This window comes from Lagenorhynchus albirostris, chromosome 14 (assembly GCF_949774975.1).
Source record: "Lagenorhynchus albirostris chromosome 14, mLagAlb1.1, whole genome shotgun sequence".
NCBI classification, from domain to species: domain Eukaryota; kingdom Metazoa; phylum Chordata; class Mammalia; order Artiodactyla; family Delphinidae; genus Lagenorhynchus; species Lagenorhynchus albirostris.
Genome location: NC_083108.1, coordinates 10,843,314 through 10,863,971, shown reverse-complemented (window position 1 = coordinate 10,863,971; position 20,658 = coordinate 10,843,314). Strand labels below are relative to the sequence as shown.

Genomic DNA, 20,658 nt, shown 5'->3' with positions numbered 1-20,658 from the left:
AGACTAACTTTAATTTTAACATAACTAGTTTCAAACTTAAAAAGTCACAGACTTCCCTGGTGGTCCAGTGGTTAAGACTCTGCGCTTCCACTGAAGGTGGCACAGGTTTGAGCCCTGGTCGGGGAACTAAGACCCTGCACGCTGCGGGGTGCGGCCCCCCCCAAATTACCATATATATATATAGTATACTATATATATATATATATATGGTGCTTTTAGTTGTGCCCCGTGCCATCCTTAGCTTTTTATGATCTGCTTATTTAGTCCTATGAATTAGATCAAATTATTAACATTTTCATTTTATAAGTGGGAGGCTTGAGGATTCATCTCTGGAACTTCTCAGAATTTAAAAATCTTGTCCCAGATCACGCTAAGACATAAGAGTCTCAGAATTTGAATCTTTGTCTGAGGCATATGCCCGCAGACTTGACCAGTGTTTAATTACAACAACTCCCCAAATCGAGAATTCCCAAAAGTTCATTTGCTATTTAGTTTTTTAGAGGTTGGGTACATTTTCACACTGAAACAACGTTATCAAGTTCCCTTAATCCATAGAGTAGGCTAAATAACATCATTTGGCCATAGCACATTTTAAAACATTTTGTCTTAGGGACCAAAGCATTTATGGCCTTGTTTTTATGAGAAAATTTGTTGTCTCTTGAGGAAGGAGTGTGGTGAAACTGGAAATGTTCTTTGACTGAAGGGGTCTTGTGCTGGTCTCAGTCTGGTCACCACAACCCTAACCTACCCATCCCCCATCCCCAGGAACCTGGTTTGTGAAGGGGACCCCGTGCCCATCCCTGTGCTTCCTCCTAAAGGCCACTCACCACGAGTACCTTGGTCCTGATTCCCAGTCATCACAGACGAATCCCTACACCAGTGCACATTTCCTAGGTTAAGTATCTACTTGACTTCTTTAACTACAGGTAAACTGAGACAGGTAACTTGTCTCTTAGGTGGGTTAGCTAAGACCAACCTACAACGAACTTCCAACCTAACTGAGGGGCCTCCAATGGAATATCAGTCGATGACCCCAAGTTACGTCTTGCTTATAATTCTAAGGGTAGAACAACTTGCCCTTCTAGAGTGATTTCTAAATGGACCAAATTCATTTTTGATCATCAGAGGGGAGATCTGGATTCTAGGAGACGGTGTTCGGTGCACAGACTGCAGTTAATATGCTCCAGTCATAGTTCATCCTTTCTGGGGGTTCTCAGAGCATATCAGTTAGCTTTACGTGGGTTATTCTGGAATGTCCTTTGGAATTTCACAGCTTTACAGAGGTATCTTTAACAGGAATATGTTCATTTGAATAGAACTCAGTACATGCAACCTGTTTCTTCCAGTTGTGTGGACTATTTTAACATGTTTAGTACATTTCACCTTTCTTGTACTATATATGGCATTTTCCATAAGCAATTTGACTGTCAGAAATCATTTCACGAGTAGCAGACATTGCTGTTACAGGAGAGAAGGTAGAAGGATGGAAAAGTTGGCATAAAGATAGTGTATTTTCTGCACGATCGGGAGCTATCGTGTGGCTTCATATTCTTAAAACTATTTTTCTCCTGTTCCTCAAAAAAAAAGTGTTAATCCTTCGCCTTAATTATCCCATTGTTGATTTATTTATAGGTTGTCAAATGAATTCATAAACCAACGTGCAGTGCAGTGATTTAAGTGAACATTGTCATACATTTTCGTTCCTCTGTGTTTTGGGGTGTATTGGGAAGTTGGTTTTGTAAACTGATTGTATATCTCTTGCATAATCAGAATTCTGTAACTGAAATAACTAGACTTTAGGGTAAAAGATTTTCTCTGCTGCTGCTAAGGCACCTCCTGGGTGCATAGAACTATGAATCAGGCTTACGAATAGAGTCTTCTCAGCCCTCTGATGATCAATATAATTCAACCCCATCCATGTTGATGGAGAAAGACCCTACTATGTACAAGCCATGCTGCAAGAGGTTCAATGAATATTTGTAAAGTAGCAAATAACTGCAGTGCAATAGAATAACGGAACATGCTACACAGCACACGTGACAATAAGTTTGAAGGGTAGAAATTGGAAACCACTGAGCTTTTCAGCTGATCACAATCAAATCAGAACACGTCAAAACAGCTGGTGTTCTGTGACTCAGAATCAATCAACCGGTTTTGAAGCACCTCATACCTCTTTATTTCTCTTTACGGTTTCACAGAAGAGGTTTAAGCCAGCATCTGTCCTTTCCATTTGGTTAAACCCCTGCTCTGAGCTGCTTGGCTTTCATATTCTAATACCAGCGAATGAAACTGACTATAATAGAAAAGAAAAATAACCGCCAGCATTAAAATGATTTTTTAACTGATGTGTTGCTCCATTTGTATTAAATCATATGCTCAAAATTAGGATGCACTAGAAGAGCCACGAAATGTTAAGGTTGTATTACGGAATCAGGATAATTCTGCATCAGCAGTATTTATGTCATTTATGAATATGGCAACAGTTTGTGCAATTTTATATCTATGTTTATGATTCATATTTTAATGATGATACAAATAATATATTGGGAAGATCAAGAGTAAGTTAGTAAATGAAAGGAAATTAAGTGTTATTGTGTGTTTCGGTTTCTGACACCCGCTCTTCTCTTTGTTCTGGTAGGTACCTATTACACCATTCTTTGGCGAAGGTTATTCAGCAGTTGTGACCTCTCCCAACCGGACACTCTACAAATTATTATCTCTGGACTCCGAGCTGACACCCTGCCGGAGGCAAGAGCTACTAAGCCAACTGGAACTGTGCCTTTTCTCTTGTCAAGGTTTTTTTCTTACACAGGAAAAAGAAAGAAAAAAAAAGATGAAGTTGGGCAAAGTGGAGTTCTGCCATTTTCTGCAGCTAATAGCTCTTTTCCTGTGTTTTTCTGGGATGAGTCAAGCAGAACTCTCAAGGTCCAGATCAAAGCCCTATTTCCAATCAGGGAGGTCCCGGACCAAGCGCAGCTGGGTGTGGAATCAGTTCTTTGTGCTGGAGGAGTACATGGGTTCAGACCCCCTCTATGTAGGAAAGGTAGGGCGTTTGGCCTTTCGAGGTCACAAATGATTGTTGTGAATGTGTATGGTTGAATGGAGAACTGCTAATTTTTGCTTTGGGGATGGAAAACACGAACTATTGTGAGGTTTTGGGCATTCATGAGCCACACTGAAACTGTAATCCAGGTGTTATTCATCCCGTGTAGCCACAATTTAGGGAGTGATGCTTTATTCCTAGGAACAGGTGAGGATCCTACAGACGCCTAGTTCACCGTGATTGTGGCATGTTAGTAAAGCTGTCATTTCCAAGATGAGAGCAAGAATATTCACTGATAAATGAAGAGCAGTGGGTTCTTCCAGCCAGTTGCTTTTTGAGCTTCTTTCTGGGGGTTACTGGTTGAATAATGCTCATACTAACTTATGCTTATGTATCCTTTTCTGATACTTGCAGTTAAAAATTGCGAAGTGTAATTACTGTGCCTATTGCTTCTAAATCACGAGCAGTTCAAACCTACATTTCTTAGTGGTAGTCTTGTTTTAATGGATTTTTAAAATTTGCTTTTTAAAATTACATTTTGGTTAAAAATGAATGTGAAGAGAAGTCCACGAGAAGTGATATTAGACCAACAGTGGGCAGTTTGGGGTGTATTTATTTGGCGGCCAATTGGTAGCCAGATGGAGATTTTTTTTTCACAGCTTCTTTCTGGTTGTGTATCTGGGCAGGGGCTTCCTTTTGAACTGAAGGGTGCTTCAGGGGGCGTGGCCTTTTCCCCCCGACCATCCTGGTACTGTGTTCCCATTTCTAGTCTGTTGAGGATTTGATTATTTTCATGTCTGTGAAGATTTCCTGAGGGTTTTCAACTTGGTTCTGCGCACTGGTGGAGGGTTTCTAAGTGGAGTGTGTTGGCGAGACATGTGTACATCTGCATGTATGCTTTTCACTGTCAGTTTTATGCATCTATTCCTGATAAAGTGAAGCACAGCAAACTGAGGAATTTTTCCCTGAGTATATTTTCAGCTGTGAATGGTTGAGGAAGAATCTTTGCAATTTATTCCGTGGGTCATCGTTTCATTTGAATAGACCTTAGGTAAGGGTGAAAAATCGATTTTTCTTGATAGGTATCTACATAAGTCAAGGTAATCTTTATTATATATATGCTTGCTTTCCTTCGAAAGCCTCTATCTTGTACACATACTGATACTGTGTTGTAAACAAAAGGATTTGAATACATTCAAGTTTTCTGGGGGTGTGGATTAGGAATTCTTTTAGCCTGGTCGTAGCATTTTTCTGCCCTAAGAAAGGATGTACACAGTTGTTTTTTTGGTGCATGTATATATTTCTTTTCATAGCCGTTCTACTGTTATCAGTAGCACCGCCATTTATACTTTACATGTATTAAATCTCTCCATCTCTCTCGTTTTCTTGTAAATCAAGTGAAAGCAGTAACCTTATGCAATGTTAGTGACTAAGAATCTAGCTCAGAATTTCATTCATATTTAATGAAAATTTGAGAAATTCATCAAACTTTTTTCAGTGGACAGGTCTATAATAATTCAACTACTTCATAAGGATCTGTAGTTATTAGGTGAAATCACGCTTTTGTACAAGTGTCCAATTTTCTAAACACGACTAAAATACTTCCATTAATTTGGTTTTAAATGGAGTTGCTTGGGTGAGGTTGACATTTTGAAATCAGTGTAATTTAAAATTTAAAAAAAACCCTTATTTTAAATTTTGTACCCTTCACCATAACAATTTAAAATGCTTATATCGAAATAATCCCTGTAAGTCAGTTTAAAGTTATGAATGCATGTCTCTAGGTTACTTAAATTCCAAATGCACGTGAAGGTACTGGGCTATGTGCTGTTGTTATTTTTCTAAGAGAAGTTGTGTGGTTCCTTGATTAGGTAGCACATATTCTGTGCCTCCTTTTCAATTAATCAGAGACAGTCGTTTAACAGATTTTATGTGGCAGGAAACAAGTTTGTGCTTATCTCTTGAATGCTGTATATGAGGAGTTCAATACTGTCCTTCACAGTAAAATGTTCAGGATGGAAATAGGTTTTTTTTTTTTTTTTTCCCCCGTACGCGGGCCTCTCACTGTTGTGGCCTCTCCCGTTGCAGAGCACAGGCTCCGGACGCACAGGCTCAGCGGCCATGGCTCACGGGCCCAGCCGCTCTGTGGCATGTGGGATCTTCCCGGACCGGGGCACGAACCTGCGTCCCCTGCATCGGCAGGCAGACTCCCAGCCACTGCGCCACCAGGGAAGCCCAGGATGGAAATAGGTTTTAAAAAACTCTGAATTGATTAAAGTACAGAAAAGGGGCAATAAAATAATGTGAGATGGAAACAGAATTTATAGAGCAGACTAATGAAAGGCTTTAAAAGGAGAGATTTACATTCGCTTGAGAAAAGGTGGCTGAGAACGTGAATCCTTTAGGTTGTTTGAGATGATGAGTCTTTTTTAGGTTGGTGGTCTGAATAGGCAGAGTTATAGGAATAATTTTGACTTCAGTCCAGTTTTGATCACTTGGGTATGTACAATAGATATATCTTCCTTTTTTTACCTTGAGGGAGGTAATGGCTATGACCAGAAGTTTTTACAGGACTGAGAGAACAGAAAATTCTAGATGAAGAGTGGAAGAATGGATAAGCAGATAAGCAAGGGAAGAAAAGAAGGAACCTAATCCTTACTTTTCACAGATGCATATTTAACCTATGCTGGTTAGATGGCTACACTCTGAGTCTTCCTGACAAAACCTAGCTATTTGGGTAATTTGGAAAATATAAATGATGACCGTGGTAAACTTGATGGCTTTATTTAATCACATAATGGGTACATACAGTGTGCGTCAAATTGACTTCAGTTTTATTGCTGACTCAGGCATTTCCTACTAGTTGTATGATTTTGGTTAAGTTGCCTATTACTAAACTGTAGCTTCCTCATCTTTAAAATGGGAGTAATGATGTCTGTAATACGTGTTTTTACTGAGAAATAATGAGATAAAAATATTTGGAACATACGTTAATCTAGACATCATGATATTTATTTCACTACCTTTTAATTATAAATTAACTGGGTTGTGAATAATCTATTGTGTTGTGTCCAGTGTTATATTTGTGATCCTTCAGATGAAAGTAGACATTATTTTAAACTTAATGCAGTTTATTAGAGGAGTGGTCTGTGTTGGATGTGAATGGAAATACAGCTTGTCTTTATATTTGTATAGGATAAGACTATGGCAAAAATATGGTTAGTGGGTAAATGATTCAGTCCTTAAACACAAGGACTTAAATGTCAGAGAAATCATGTCTAAACGGGTTTTTTTTAGCCTTCAGATGTGGAGACCATATTAATGGCTGATGCCCAACAAGTTCAGTTAAATTATTCTACACTTAAATAAAATTTGGTGTTTTAGACATTGAGGATAGAGAGGTCCCAAGATAGCTTATGACCTTATTATTTTAGCCAATTTACCGAGTTTGTTTAACGTGATAACTCAAGACCAAAGTAGAACAGTCTGTTGGAAAGGGCCAGGAGTGCTTCTAGAACCCTCACCAAGAGGCCTCCAGGGCACAGACCTCTGGTCTAGGTTAGGATCTGAGCTTTATCATTAGCATCCCACCGTTTTCTTGTAATAGGAGTTGAAAAACTGCTGAGTCTCAATGTGTTGACATAAGGAAGGTGTCATTAGTCATTACTCTGATAGAGCTCTTTTTTTTGTTTGAGGTGTAATTAACATATTATTTTCAGGTGTACAACACAATGATTTGATATTTGTGTAAATTGAGAAATGATGACCACGATAAGTCTTCATTTACATCTGTCACTACATAGTTACAAATTTTTTTCTTGTGTTGAGAACTTTTAAGATCCACTCTCCTAGCAGCTTTCTCAAATGTGCAGTATGATATATTTAACTAGAGTCACCGTGCTGTATGGAGCTCTGTTTTAAAGAATAATAGTGCACCTTTCCTTAAAAGTATTTCTTAGTTGCTGCCGTACCTGTTTTCTTGTCCCTCCACAGGGGCAATGAAGTGGAGAGGCCATCCTTTTCTCCCTGTGGCTTTGTATCACCCTGACCTGACTCTCGAAGTGCATAGGAAATAGCAGTTTCCAGCCATCTGATTGCATCACACTGTACTTTTGTAGTCCAGTCTTTTCCTCACCTTGGCATTTCTCACTTAATGTCCCCTAACCCTCTGACAAAAAATTTTGTCTACAAAACCACCCAGCCTCAGTTCCAGGTGTTAAGTGTTTTTCATTTCTGCTCCCCATAATGGGCTGCCAGCCGTTTGCTGTGCTCCAGGCCGTCACTTGCACTGAAATGTGTGTTTCCTTCCTCTTCCACAGTCTGCTTCTCTAGCTGTTAACATCACTCTTGCCTTTCCTGCTACTCCCCGTTCTTCCCTCCTCATTCAGGGAGAATTTATGCCTATTGCCCTAGTCGAAATCAAAGACAGAGGAATGCAGTATAGAATTCACTCTGCTCTCAATTTCACCTGGCTTGAAAGTGTTGGTGAGCATCTTTGATGCATTTAATTGCACCTCAGCCATATCTCTCGCCGAGAGATTCTCTGTCTCCTGATCACCAAAGCTTTGTTCAGTGTTCCAGAAAAGAAATTTTCATCTTGAAAGGAGGTTGCATTAAAAGAATTGGGTTACAAATGAGATTCCTTAGCGGGGCTAATTCATATTAGATACACAAAAAGAAAATAATCCCCAATATTAAGTACTTAGGGAAGAGCATTTATATCATGGTAAAATTTACATTTTATAGATTTTGGGGGGGAAAAAAACAGCAAAAGCATCCTCTTAAATATGTAGATTACCTGAAATTGGTTCCAGTCTTAGAGGAAAGCAAATAGTTTGTTCTCCTTGTGTATGCATAGGAAACCCATTTTCATAACATTTTTATAACCAGAGTGAATTGTGAACACCCTTGTTTTTATCTTCTTGTTACTTTGCCGGTAGAAATGTGGAACTCCTGGTGGCTTCAAAAGGAATTTGGACATGGATAAGCTCTGTGGGATGCAAATAAGTTCAGACTCCTAGAAATATTTTTTGCAGCTTATTTTAGCTCTTATAAAACTCCGGTATAACTATCAAGTGGTAAATGCATTTTCTCCACATAAAATCAACAACCCCAAGTCTTTGTATGTTCTTTCAAAACCATAATGAAAATAAAATATATCAGGCTTTGCCACTAAAATGCAGACACCTACCATTAATTCAGTTTAATATAGCTTATTTTCTCTTCAAAGTTATCTTAGGTTAGAAAGGAAGGTTGTAGTTAGCTACCAAGTACTTTACATGTGCTACTACACAACTAAAAGTTGGAGGATAGGGACTTACGGTTATAAACCTAATTATAGTCAAACTAGATAGCCTAGATTGGCTCTATTTTCTGATTGTTTGTCTGTTGACCAAAATCGTTTAAAAATGCTGTCTTTAATGTGTGTGTTTATACACACTTGTTACCCATTTGGTGATGGTAGAAGCAAAAATCATAAAAGAAAAATTAAACTCAGTCTATACCCGTTGTGTTTTTACATTGTATTTATGTTGAGTTTTTAAGTGCAAAGACAAGATACCAACTAAAAGGATAATACGGGGCCTTTCTATAGTAAGTGCACTATAATTTTTTGGTCAGCTTTCTATGCTGTGCTCATTGATACGGAGTCACAGAATCTGCAGCGGTGTCTGTAAGTCACCAAGATAAATGACAGAATTAGATGAGCAGGACAGTCACTGAGCCTTTGCTGGTTTAAGCGTACATAGTTAAGTACTAGAGTGGGAGAAATTTCATCCTAATTATTTTGTCTGATTTACATTGATTATCTGTCATAATGATTGTGATCACTGGAGAGAAACAGTAGTTTGTATAAATGCGCTTAAAATCTTTCGCATGCTGTGCAGCCTATCCTGTGTTTTCTTTCTTCCCCTTCCTTCTCTTCTTCAAGTCCTTATTAAATACCTACTCTGTGTTAGGGACTGTGCTAGATAAAAGAGTTTAAAAAAATAAACTCTCCTCTTTCATAACATTCAGTCTGGTTGCTAAGCCAAGCAGGTAACCAGATGGCAATGGAGAACGGTCAGTCCTGCAGCTGATCTACAGCTGTGGAGGTGGGTAAACCAGAGGCACTAATTCATGGGTCTGTGAACAAACGCTTTCATGAGGATACCTGGAAAACCTCTGTGATTTCATGATCCTTTTATTCAGTCTCCATATCAGAGACAAAAAAAAAAAAAAGGTGGGATTATCTTCTTAGAAACTAGGACAGGGGACTTCTCTGGCGGTCCAGTGTTTTAAGACTCCACCCTTCCACTGCAGGGGGAACTGGGATCCCGCATGCCGTGCAGCGTGGCCAAAAAAGCAAAACAAAACAAAAAACCCCAAAAAAACCCAGTAGGACAGAGTCTTCTAAAACTATTGGGTGCTTTATATAGTGGAAAGCTTTATATAGTGCAAAGATCAGTAAGCAGAAACCCTGGGTTATACTGGCAAGTTCCTCATTATTTTGAGCAATGCTCTAAAACGCAATAAATTACAATCTTCTCACCTGTAAAATAGAGATCACATAGGTAAAATTTTAAAACTATTTTGAAATCATTTCAGACTTACATCTAGGTTGCGACATATCATGCCAGGACCCAGCTTCTCCGAATGCTAGCATTGTACGTGACTGTACCTATTGTTTAAACTAGGAAATTAACATTGGTATAGTACTCTTTACTCATCGAGGGGTTGTACTCAGAATTTTCCAGTTGTTACAGTAAAGTGGCTTTTCTGGCAGAAGCCAATCCAGTATGACGTCTTGCATTTGTCTTGTCTCCTCAAGTCATCTCTTGTCCTTCTTGACTAGTAATTTGGTAGAGTCTCTCACAATCTGGGTTACTTTCATGCTTCTTTCTGTTGTAGACGTGTCAGGTGATGTGTCAGTAGTTTGGGCAAGAATTCCACAGAAGTGGTGGTGCACCTTCCTCACTGCATCTTGTCAGGAGGCACAGGATGTTGCCAGGACTCATTCATACTGATGTTCACTTTGATCACTTGGTCAAGGGGGTATCTGCCATGTTCTTCTGCTGAAAAAACGTCTGAAAGTGTCGAAATCCTGAAGGGAGGTATAAAATTATCTAAGCTGTCGTTACAGATTCGAATAAATATTACCGCTGGTTTGAGGGATGTGTATTGAATGATTCATTAAGGTCCACTGTCCATTTTTAGGATGAGGTTGTGGGTTTGTCTGAAACGTGGATGGAATTTAAATCTAAAATGCTGTCAGGTAATATCCATACTTTTATGTAGTAATTGATCTTGTTTCTCAAAAGCACATCAATTTAGGATGTCTCAGACAAATTGATTTTTTTTTTCTTCTGAACCATGCAAGACTGCTCTCTGTAGTCTAGGATCCCAAGAAGATGTCTACTGATCTATACTTAAATAAGCGCTTTCTCCCCCATTGCTTACAAAATATAAAGAACTGTTTTATACTGTACAGTGTGCCACAAATATTTAACCCTCATGATTATAAATAAAACATTGCTTTGGAAAATAATAGGTACCGTCAGAAGTAGCTCAAGAGAATGCAGTCGAATGTCTTACATTTTAATATATTCATAAGAGAGTTGAAGTCTAAATAATGAATAGTATTCTATTTAATGTTTGAAAGATTTAGTAATGAGAATTTCTCTTAATGATTCTTGGTAGAGCCTATAACATTTCTGATTCACAGTCAGTACTGATTAATCTTCAGAAAAGCCTTGTGATTTAGGAAGGAGGAGTTCTTATATTGGAGATGAGGTAAAAGATACATTTGGAAGTACAATAAGTAGAGGAAGGGGACAGTCATTAGAGATATAATTCAGAAGAGTTAGAAGGCAAATCTGGAAACTAAATTTCTGGAAAAATGTTAGTAAGATGTTTTATGTCTATAAAAATAATTTTTTCTTCAAAGTGTCAGATTTAGTTGCATTATTATCAAGGCCTCTTAACATATGTTTTTGAAACCTTTACCTTTAAAATGGCATATGTTCGGGCTTCCCTGGTGGCGCAGTGGTTGAGAGTCCGCCTGCCGATGCAGGGGACACGGGTTCGTGCCCCGGTCCGGGAGGATCCCACATGCCGCGGAGCGGCTGGGCCCGTGGGCCATGGCCACTGAGCCTGCGCGTCCGGAGCCTGTGCTCCACAAAGGGAGAGGCCACAACAGTGAGAGGCCCGCGTACAGGAAAAAAAAAAAAAATGGCATATGTTCAAGAGAGGATAGATATATTTACAAGGGCTCTCAAATTATTACATACTACTTCCTAAAATTTAATAAATCTGGAAACTGAACATAGTTAGAATAATAGGGCATGATAATGGAGAGATTAAAATGGTATTTAAGCCAGGACACAGAAATATTCGAAATGAACCCTAGAACAGAAATTTCCAGAATAGGGTATGGAAAAATCACAAACTGTTGAGAGTCTAGAAAGAAAATATTTAGGACTTCAATTAAAAATAATCTCATCTTTAAAAAATTCTAGTTTTTGGTATATGAAATATATAATACACTTAAGGAGTTTTCACTGATGAAAGTACACCTTCAAACAAGTGGGAAGACCATTAGCCCATCCCTGAAGGGGTTAACGAGATTAGGAGCATTGGTAGCTGGTTGGCCCTGCACTGCAGTGTAGTACTCTAGTGAGCTGGTGTGGAAAGATGGAGCAAGATAGGCTCAAGCCTCAGCTTAGCTTACTTTTGTACCTCATGGCTTAACATTTCAATATAAGAGAAGGTCTGAACACATTCCAGTAAATAATAGCTAGAGAAAAGGAAATGGTCAGGAAAATACTCATGTTGGCCTCAGCCAGCCTTAGGTCTTCTCAGAACAGAAGCCTGGGGATTATTGTCTCTCCTGTCACCACACCAACAAATAACAGAGTGCCCAGATGATCTGGGGGGAAAAAACCAAGGTAGTATGGGGAGGCCATCTACGTTTCTAGTTAAGCTAGAATCCTTGTCTTCTGTAAGATAAATGCAGAAGAGTAATTTCTCAAGATGGGGCTGTGTTACAGGAATGGTAATTACAAGAACCAAAATGATAAACATCATTCCAGCAAGTTTTGTGTGTAAACAGTGCACAATTATCTGATAAGAATGCTTCCCTTAGGGTTTTTACTTGTCTTCTTCGTTAAAATGCTGACATGTTTTAAGGTATTTAACTGAAAACACACAATCAAGATTTGGACAACACATACATAATGTTCAACAGATGTGAGTTTGAAAGATTTGTGATGATCACTAGTGAAATTAGTCAAACCATACTTAAATTAGATTTTTCTGATTTGTGAGTCATTTAAGGGTCCACACTGAAGCAGAATCTGTGTGGAGAGTGAGAGATTACACATTCTGCACTTGGTTCTTTGAAATGAAGAAGTAAAAGTTGACATTTTCTTTTTCATAATGTATCTGAGAAACTCAGTTCTGTATTTCATACACTCTCTCCTTAACAGTTTGTATAATTTTCTCAGCTGAATCATAACAGCTGAATTGAGGTGGCTAACTCATTTTGCTTATTCAGGAGAAGCAGATACTGGTGAGCTCTAGGCATTGGGATTCAACCTAATTCTATCTAAGAAAAGTGAAGCCATCAACAGTTAAAGATGATTACTGAAGAAACAGGTGAGAAATAATCACGTGACTGTAGCACATGGAGAGAGGTCATTTGTAATGCTAAAATCATACATGGACTATATAAAGAAACAGAGCCATGTCTAAAATAAAAGTGACTTGAATTGTCGAGTAGGTACACAACCTTGGAAAATTGTTTTTTCAAAGATTCGTGTCGAATGATGGGATAGTATTGCAAAGCTTGACGTTGAAAGTAAAAATACAAGCCTTATTACAGAGGATAAGGTATCTTTTTGGTTAATCATTGTAACACCTGCAAATAGACTTCTGGCTATGGCATAACGCTGTGTTCAGTGAATTTGGGAGAGCAGTTGTGGAGTGTAATGATCTGAAACAAGACTGGTTTTTCCCATTGATTAGATCATTTGTTGGAAATGTGAGTACAGTTGATGATGGGGAATATATACAAATGAGTGAGGAGTCAGGGTTAGGGTAAGAGAAAGAAGTGCATTCTGTTTCAGATCCAATTAAGATTTCACAATGGGATTTATGATGAGAAACAAAAGGGAACTAATATTCACATGATTAATATCATGTTTTATATATATATATATTTTTTTCAATGTTACTCTCATCACACTGTCTATGGCTTCTGACTTATGTCTAAGTTTGATTTTTCTGTAAACTCTGGGCACACTGATCAAGTCTAGTTTTCCACAGCCCTCTAGTTTTAACTTTCTGTCCAGAGCTAGAGAATGTGTAGGAGAAATGGAAGCTTTGTGGGGGGAGGAGTTTAAGCTACGTGAGAGGCTTCAACAGTCATGCAGTAGCTCTCTTTATTATTTTTTCAAGCAATGACCTCTCTTGGAATTTAGCAAAAAAAAAAAAAAAAGAAAGAAAAAGTATTTTGTGTAATTTTGGTCACGAGATACACAGTATCACATATGATGCTGAAACTTGGCCTCTGTGCACCAGTGCCAGATAGAATCTCGGAGCCACAGTTTTGGGTGATGTAGAAAATAGCTTTATTGCTTTGCCAGGCAAAGGGGGACACAGTAGGCTAATGCCCTCAAAACTGTGTGTCCCAGTCTGGGGGTGAGGTGAGGTGTTTTATGGTGTTGGGTGTGTGCAGGGCCTTCATTCCTTTAATCTGGCCTCAGGTGGTCTCTTGATGAGCTTCTGTGGTTCTCAAGGTTATCAAACTGTGACATCTCTGGAATGAAGAATGCTTCATCAAGTAGTTAACATCTTGCATTTGTTGGGGGGTTTATTTCTTCAGAAGAGCTCAAAGATATTGTTATGTGTATCCCTTGAGGGGGCTCCAGGACCCTGCCCCAAGGCTGCACTATTGTTTCTTGACTGTTCCTCCCTTGTCTCTGCATCTCCTCCCTTCCCCGATTAGCAACTGTTTGGACCTGTCCTTTGGAGCTCAGGGAAGTCATGGAGGCTGAAGCCTATTTCCTACAAACAAGAAATGGGGGACACAGAAAGCCTTCTGTGCCCAGGAGCCCTACAGGGTCCTGCTCGGTTTCACATATAATGATTTTTTTTTTTTTTCAAATCACATGTCCTTAATACTGAATTCGAAATTTTATATGGGGTTGGCCAAAAAGTTCGTTTAGGTTTTTCCCTAAGATCTAAAGGGAAACCTGAACGAACTTTTTGGCCAACCCCAAATCAAATATTTTCATCAAAAAGAAAAATAATATATTCTTATTTTAACTTGAATTCTTTTTCAGAGTAGATCTGCTTGGAACTTTAAAGCTCATTTGCTCTAGTCTCTTTCTGAATTCAGGAATTCTTTGTACAGTACCCCGATGGTTGATTGATCAGGCAGCCTCAGGTCTGTGTTTTAGTCGGGACAGGAAGTGTGGTGGAAACACACAATTCACAGTCACGTGAGTTGGGTTTGCGTACTGGCCGCCACTCAACAAGGGTGTGACTTCAAGCAGATACCTTCTTTTCTCATGTCATTCACTTATAAAATAGGAACAACAGTAACCTCACAAGGCTGCGGTGAGCGTAAAGAGAAAGATAGGGTAAATATGAAAGCATAAAACAAAGTGTAAAAGGGAGGGAGTGTATTTCCAAAAGTGAGTCAGCTTGGTGAGGAACGGGGTCACGTCCACTCCCAAGCATCGTGCCTGGACCAAGCGTCGTGCCTGGATGTTCAGGACGGATGGCTGTTGATTGCATGGGAAGCACGAAATCGTGGGATGCCATGAGTGGTGGTGTGAGATGATATTAAGCTTTGGGACAACTCTTGCTTTTAGGAACTTGAATTATATTTAGCTGTTAAAATATTTGAAGGCAGCTGCTTGGTAACCCCCTCTCCCCATTTAAACTGAGTGCTTGAAAAGACTAAAGAACTCTTTAACTCAGGTATTTCATTTATGACATGGTTTCCAGAACTCTCCTCAGACTCAGCGATGTTTCTCAACGTCCTGAAATATGATGATCAGGATTAAACCTCGATCATTTATAACCAGTCCAATCAGTTCAAAAGAGAAAAATCATGACTTTTGTTTCCCTTAATGTGAACTGTGCCATTAACACAAGACACGATTGCGTGGCCTGTTATTGTTAATAGCAGTATTATTATCTCTCGAAGAAAACAGTGTAGGAACAAATTAGGGTTTGGACTAAATAGATATGATCATAAAATAACTAGTGAACATGCTAAGAGGAAGCTATAGTAAACTTGAATGTTAACTAGGAAAGCCAAAACCAATTTCTCCAAATATTTTTTTCCTCAGGAAAAAAGTGGTAAATGAGGAGCTTAGTCTCTCTTCTTCCTCAGCACATTCTGAAAGCTTCCTGCACACACTGCTGGTATTTGCTTTCTCTTACTCGTTCCTTCAGGTGTCTCAGCATTCTGCTTTGGTTTTAAAAGTTAAAGTAGCCTTTTCCATAGATTTTTTGTTTATTTTTAAATAGATTGCTTTATTTATTAATATGTCATTCTAAACATTGCATAAATACAGCCTATATAACTAGAGTACCAAACACTGTTCCGGTAAGAAGTTTGAGAGTACATGTAGGGCAATTTTAAGAACTCTGAATACTTTGGCATAGACAGGTCTCCAGGCTGAGAGACAGCCTGTTGCATCAGTAACACATCGGCCAGACTGTGGGCCCTGGACACGGCGTTTTCCACGTTTCTGACTCTGATGCATTCAAGTGAGCGTGATTTCCTCAGGGCTGTACTGGGAGTGTCTGAAGCTACTGCTGTTTCTCAGCCTATTTTGAGGCTACAGCCTAGTCCACTGGAAAGACATGGGGCCCAGGAGACAAGTTTGGATTTTGAATGATAGTTATCCCACCCTGATGACCTGGGGTCACAGACTTTACCATCCCCAGAATTCCTCTGATGGCCCTGGCACTGTTTTAAAGCCTGCCGTAAACCCAACTGAAGGAAATAAATGAAGAGAAAAGGGATCGGGGGAAGGAGATTGGTTATTTTGCCGCTTTCTGGAATGTTCAACACAAAAGATAGCAGCATGATTTCAGTTGGTTGTCTGATAAGAAACGTGTAGAGGATAAAAGAAAATGGGGATTAAACCCCACAGATAAGGGCTTTAGAAAAATAAGAGGGAAGATTTTTGTTTTGTTTTCTCATAGGGACTTGGAAATTATGTGACAGTTTGCATTTTACATGATCACCCTTGGATATATTACCTAGTACAAATGGTAATGCATTGGTAGATTATGGCAGTGCATTGAGAGGGAGTTTAGCCTAGTTAGTTGTGAAATCCTAACTCAGATTCATAAAGCAAGGAGATCCAAATGTGACCCTCACCATCACCACTTACTTGGAAATAACATCCCTCAGTATCTGCAGGGGATTGGTTCCAAGACCCCCTCTGCCCCATCCCAAGGATACTCAAGTCTGAGGATGCTCAGGTCCCTTATATAAAATGGCCTAGTACAGTTGGCCCTCCTTATCTGTGGGTCTCGAAGTTGGCTGAATCCCCAGGAATGCGTAATCTGTGGATTTGGAGGGTTAACTGTACTCAGCTTCTGTCAGCTTCATCTCTGTAGAATGGGTTTAATAATAGGTCTTATGTAATACAGTTGTTAGAACTAAATAACATAACATGTAAAGTACTTCATCTCTGATACATACGAAACATTCATGAAGGGTTAGCTGTTATTGTTAATAGTGATACATGTTTTTACTTTGCTGTCCGTCACTACTTTCTATAATTGACCTGAGTTAGGTGTTTTCCTTTTAAAGCATAGTTTCAAAAGAACCTATAGTCTAAGGAGAAAACAAGTAGAAACCCAAGCAGCATCTCTCACATTGGCACATTTCATGACCACAGACAAGTCTTTTAAATTTCCTTTCCTTGTGTGCTCATCTGTTATGAAGGGACGGTGGTGCCGAATCTCCCATCGCCACAGAGTTGGACTCCGAACCTCCAACAGACAATATCTGTTAAAATACTTTGAGATGTATAAAATACTAAACCTTAAATAACAGTTACTTTTGATGGGAAAAGCAGTTACTAGTTATGTTTATACAATATTAGGTTAGGAACAGAATTTACAACACATATACTCTTTTTTGGTAATTACTGATGAAGTACACTTGGACAGTCTCTTTCTCTTGGTCATTATTGATGAGTAATATTTGATACATACCCTAAAAACACTTTAAGGATTTGGCTACTGTTTTAAATTTTACATATTCAGAATCAAATCAGATTTAAAATTCCATAGGACAGCTTTTCAAACCACAGATTTGAAGAAAGGGCAGGACACACACACACACAGGATTGTTTTATTCTCAAATACTTTCCAAATCTAGAAAGCTAATGACATCTTTGAGACTTTCCCAGGAGGCAAGAGATTCCAATGCCATTAGGATTCTGCTGAAGAAAAATGATGCTTAATGGAGCTAGACAAATGGGATTGCTTGTTAATCTCTCAGTTAATTTTCTTTCTTTCTTTCCCTTTTTTTTCTTTTTTAAAGATTATGCCTGAGGTCAGAACTTCCTTTAGTCTGAAGTTTGGCTCAAACCTCTTGTTAAGGTTTACCCATCCTATATGCCGTAAAGTTCTGAATTCAGAAACTGAGTTTGATTAATTCAGTTTTGTTCCAAATATGGTAGCATTTAAACATCTGTTGAGAATTAATACTGTTTGCCTAACATTTTTGGAGTAGTGGAATTCTGACATTTTGAGGGAAGAAAGGGGATTGAACATCTTGATATAATTTAATATTTGTAGAAACAGGTATTTTTGGTATATATGTGTCATTGGAAAGATAAATAAGGAGAAACCAAATATTTTGCAATTTTGATAGCCTTACTTACACACAGAAGGAGGGACACAGAGGGTACATATTGGGAAATATTGCTAGTCTTCTAGGAATTGTCTTCTCAGAGGAATTCATTCAGGTAGGCAGGTGTTCTACAGTATAATTAAAGAAAAGCCAGAGGGAAAAAGAAGGCCGGAGATGATCTTCCCTTTTTAAAAAAATAAATAAAATGAAAGACAGGATGCTGAAATAAATCATCCAAAGGATGTGTGGTACAAGGGGAGAGGGACTTCCTAAAATGCAGTTCTAAAATATAAAGCTGAAGAAATGCTTCCGTAGCTAAGTATTTCTTCACATATAAAAATAATCAAGTCAGTTGACTGTATCCAAATGAAAGCTGCATGAGTCTAAGGGCAAATTCTATACATTTGAACGTGAAAATCCTCAAGGTTTCCAGATAAAATGAATGCTAAACCCACCCAAAAGCTCATAGGAGGCTTTTTACATGATCTCTACGGTAAGGCTTGCCTTTAGGTGAAAAGAAAAACCCTTCAGCTTGGAGCAAATGTATCCATCTAAATAGAAGTATCTAGCTGAGTGGAGAGAATACATATTCTGGCTTCACAAACCCTTCACTGCAGTTTGATCCCATAACTTGGGGGTAATCTTCCTACTTTATCCCCTACATGATGATGTGAGAATTCTAATAATTCATACCCTGCTCCCACAGACCACCAAAGTATAACTATTATTCAACTTAAAACACGTGTATGAAAATACGGTACATAAGTGTACCATATTCTTATATTAAAAAATAAGTGTACCTAAGAATATTATGAGTGCCCCTTTTGTTGGTAATGTAACAATGTCTGCATAGAGAAACTAAATTCACTCAAATTTCTTTCTGCTTTGATCATCAGCCATTTAGTTATTTTAATCTGTATTTTTCAGGGAGTCAATGACTTTTCCTTTGTATTTACTTCATGCTGGCTGATCTACAACAAAATGCTAAGCTTACCTAAGTGTCTGGCATTATTATTTTTATCAAGAGCTGGTGCCATGTTGATTCCAATGCTCATCACCCTGAACTCATACGGTATCACATGAACATGATGGGCTAAGTTACAAAACCCAAATGGGAGAAAACTGCATAGAGAAACTGGTGTATTCTTTTTCCCGGAGGTACATGCCATCCTTCATATTTCTCTACCATCAGAACTTACACGAATGAGAATGAGTACCGCTTTAAGTTTTGTGCCCTATGCCCCTCACCCTTACGAAGGCTCTTGCTGTCAGGGAAACACAAGGTCAAGGTTAGCACTTGCCTAAAATCGAGAATGCATCCGTCTTTAGATTTTGCATCCTCAGTTGTCTTGCTTCTAGTCTTGGCCTTTCGGCAGAGAAGCCAATAAGAGGATTTTCCTCCCCAAATCTCTGACACTGATTCAGTTGTACTACTTGTGGTCTCCACTTGAGCCACATATGGTCCTCCCCAATACTTTTTGGAAGTCCGTAGAGCTATAAAATATAGATAAGTAACTGCCCAAGATGGAGATAGAATGGGAGGAATTGACAGTCTCTGTAGTGTTTTAGAGGAACATCTGCCAAACTCGAATTTAATTCTGTCTTATGGCTGTACCATTGCCATTTTGTCAGAGAATTGACACTGAATACTCAGAAAGATTTGATGGTGGTGCTTAGTGCCCTTTAGATTGGCCCTGTTCAACCTTTCATTTTATATACATGTACTAAGTTTTATGTCAACCACAGTTAGTAGATGACAAACGTAATTGAGAAGAGAAACTTCAATTTAAATAAGAAATCAGGTTAACAACATTTATATTTTTCTCTAAAATATCATGAATATAATCTGACCATGCATATAAATTTCACGCAAATATATGCAAATGTACATACGATAACTGTTTTTACCTTGAGCATTTTATATTCTTGAATGTGGTTTTTGGTACAAATTTAGAGCTATTTCACTTACGAAAAAATAATTGTGTGTTTACAAGTCAACCTTTTAGGTATTTTAAAAGATGATGTTATCAGAAGGGAATACATAACAGCATATGTGCAATCCAAATCCTTTTCATTTTCACCTTTCCCTTTTCCTTTCCTCTCTTCCCTCTCTCCCTCTTTTCCTTACCATTCCTCTGCCACATTTTAATATCTGTCTGCCACTTAAGAGGGAGAGGTACTATCTTAAATAGGGCAAACGTCCTTGGTCTCTAAGTATCCTATTGGTTGATTTCTACTTGTAGGTAGAAATGAAATATAAGGATAACAAAAGTGTTAAAATGGAGCAAAATTTTCCTTTGGATGGGTGGTTATGTTTCTGCAGTTGATTCTCACTATTTATGGTAATTATATTCTATAAAGTTGCCATGAACACTGAATGAGCAAATACTGAGCCATTGATCCTGGGGAACATTAGAGGTTAGGTTCTTGTGAGCCTCTGGTCACAACAGTTCCATCGACTGATTAACACATAACCTTGTTTTACGTGTGTTTCTGTTCAAAGACACCTTATTTTATATATAACATATAACTTATATGTGATATATATGTGGTTGATCATTAACATTGAACTCACAGCCAACAGCACTATAACTCATGTCCTAACAGAGCTTAGCCAACACACATATTTTTCCCCCTAGGGCACATCAAAGCCTTCTTGTGCCTACGAACACTTCAGCACTACACTTGGGGACCACTTTAAACAGCAAAAGCACCAATAAAAAGCACACAAAAGAGTGGCACTAAA

At 38.5% G+C, this 20,658-nt stretch overlaps 1 protein-coding gene across 2 annotated transcripts in view; it reads left to right on the top strand.

Annotated features, from left to right (window-relative positions):
• CDH7 (cadherin 7) overlaps positions 1-20,658 on the top strand; it is a 190,175-nt gene that overhangs the window by 75,860 nt on the left and 93,657 nt on the right. For both annotated transcript variants that reach the window (XM_060121157.1, XM_060121156.1), the window contains exon 3: positions 2,639-3,043. In XM_060121157.1, coding sequence (XP_059977140.1) covers positions 2,834-3,043 — 210 coding nt within the window. In that variant the 5' untranslated portion in view covers positions 2,639-2,833. The remainder of the gene's footprint in view (positions 1-2,638; positions 3,044-20,658) is intronic.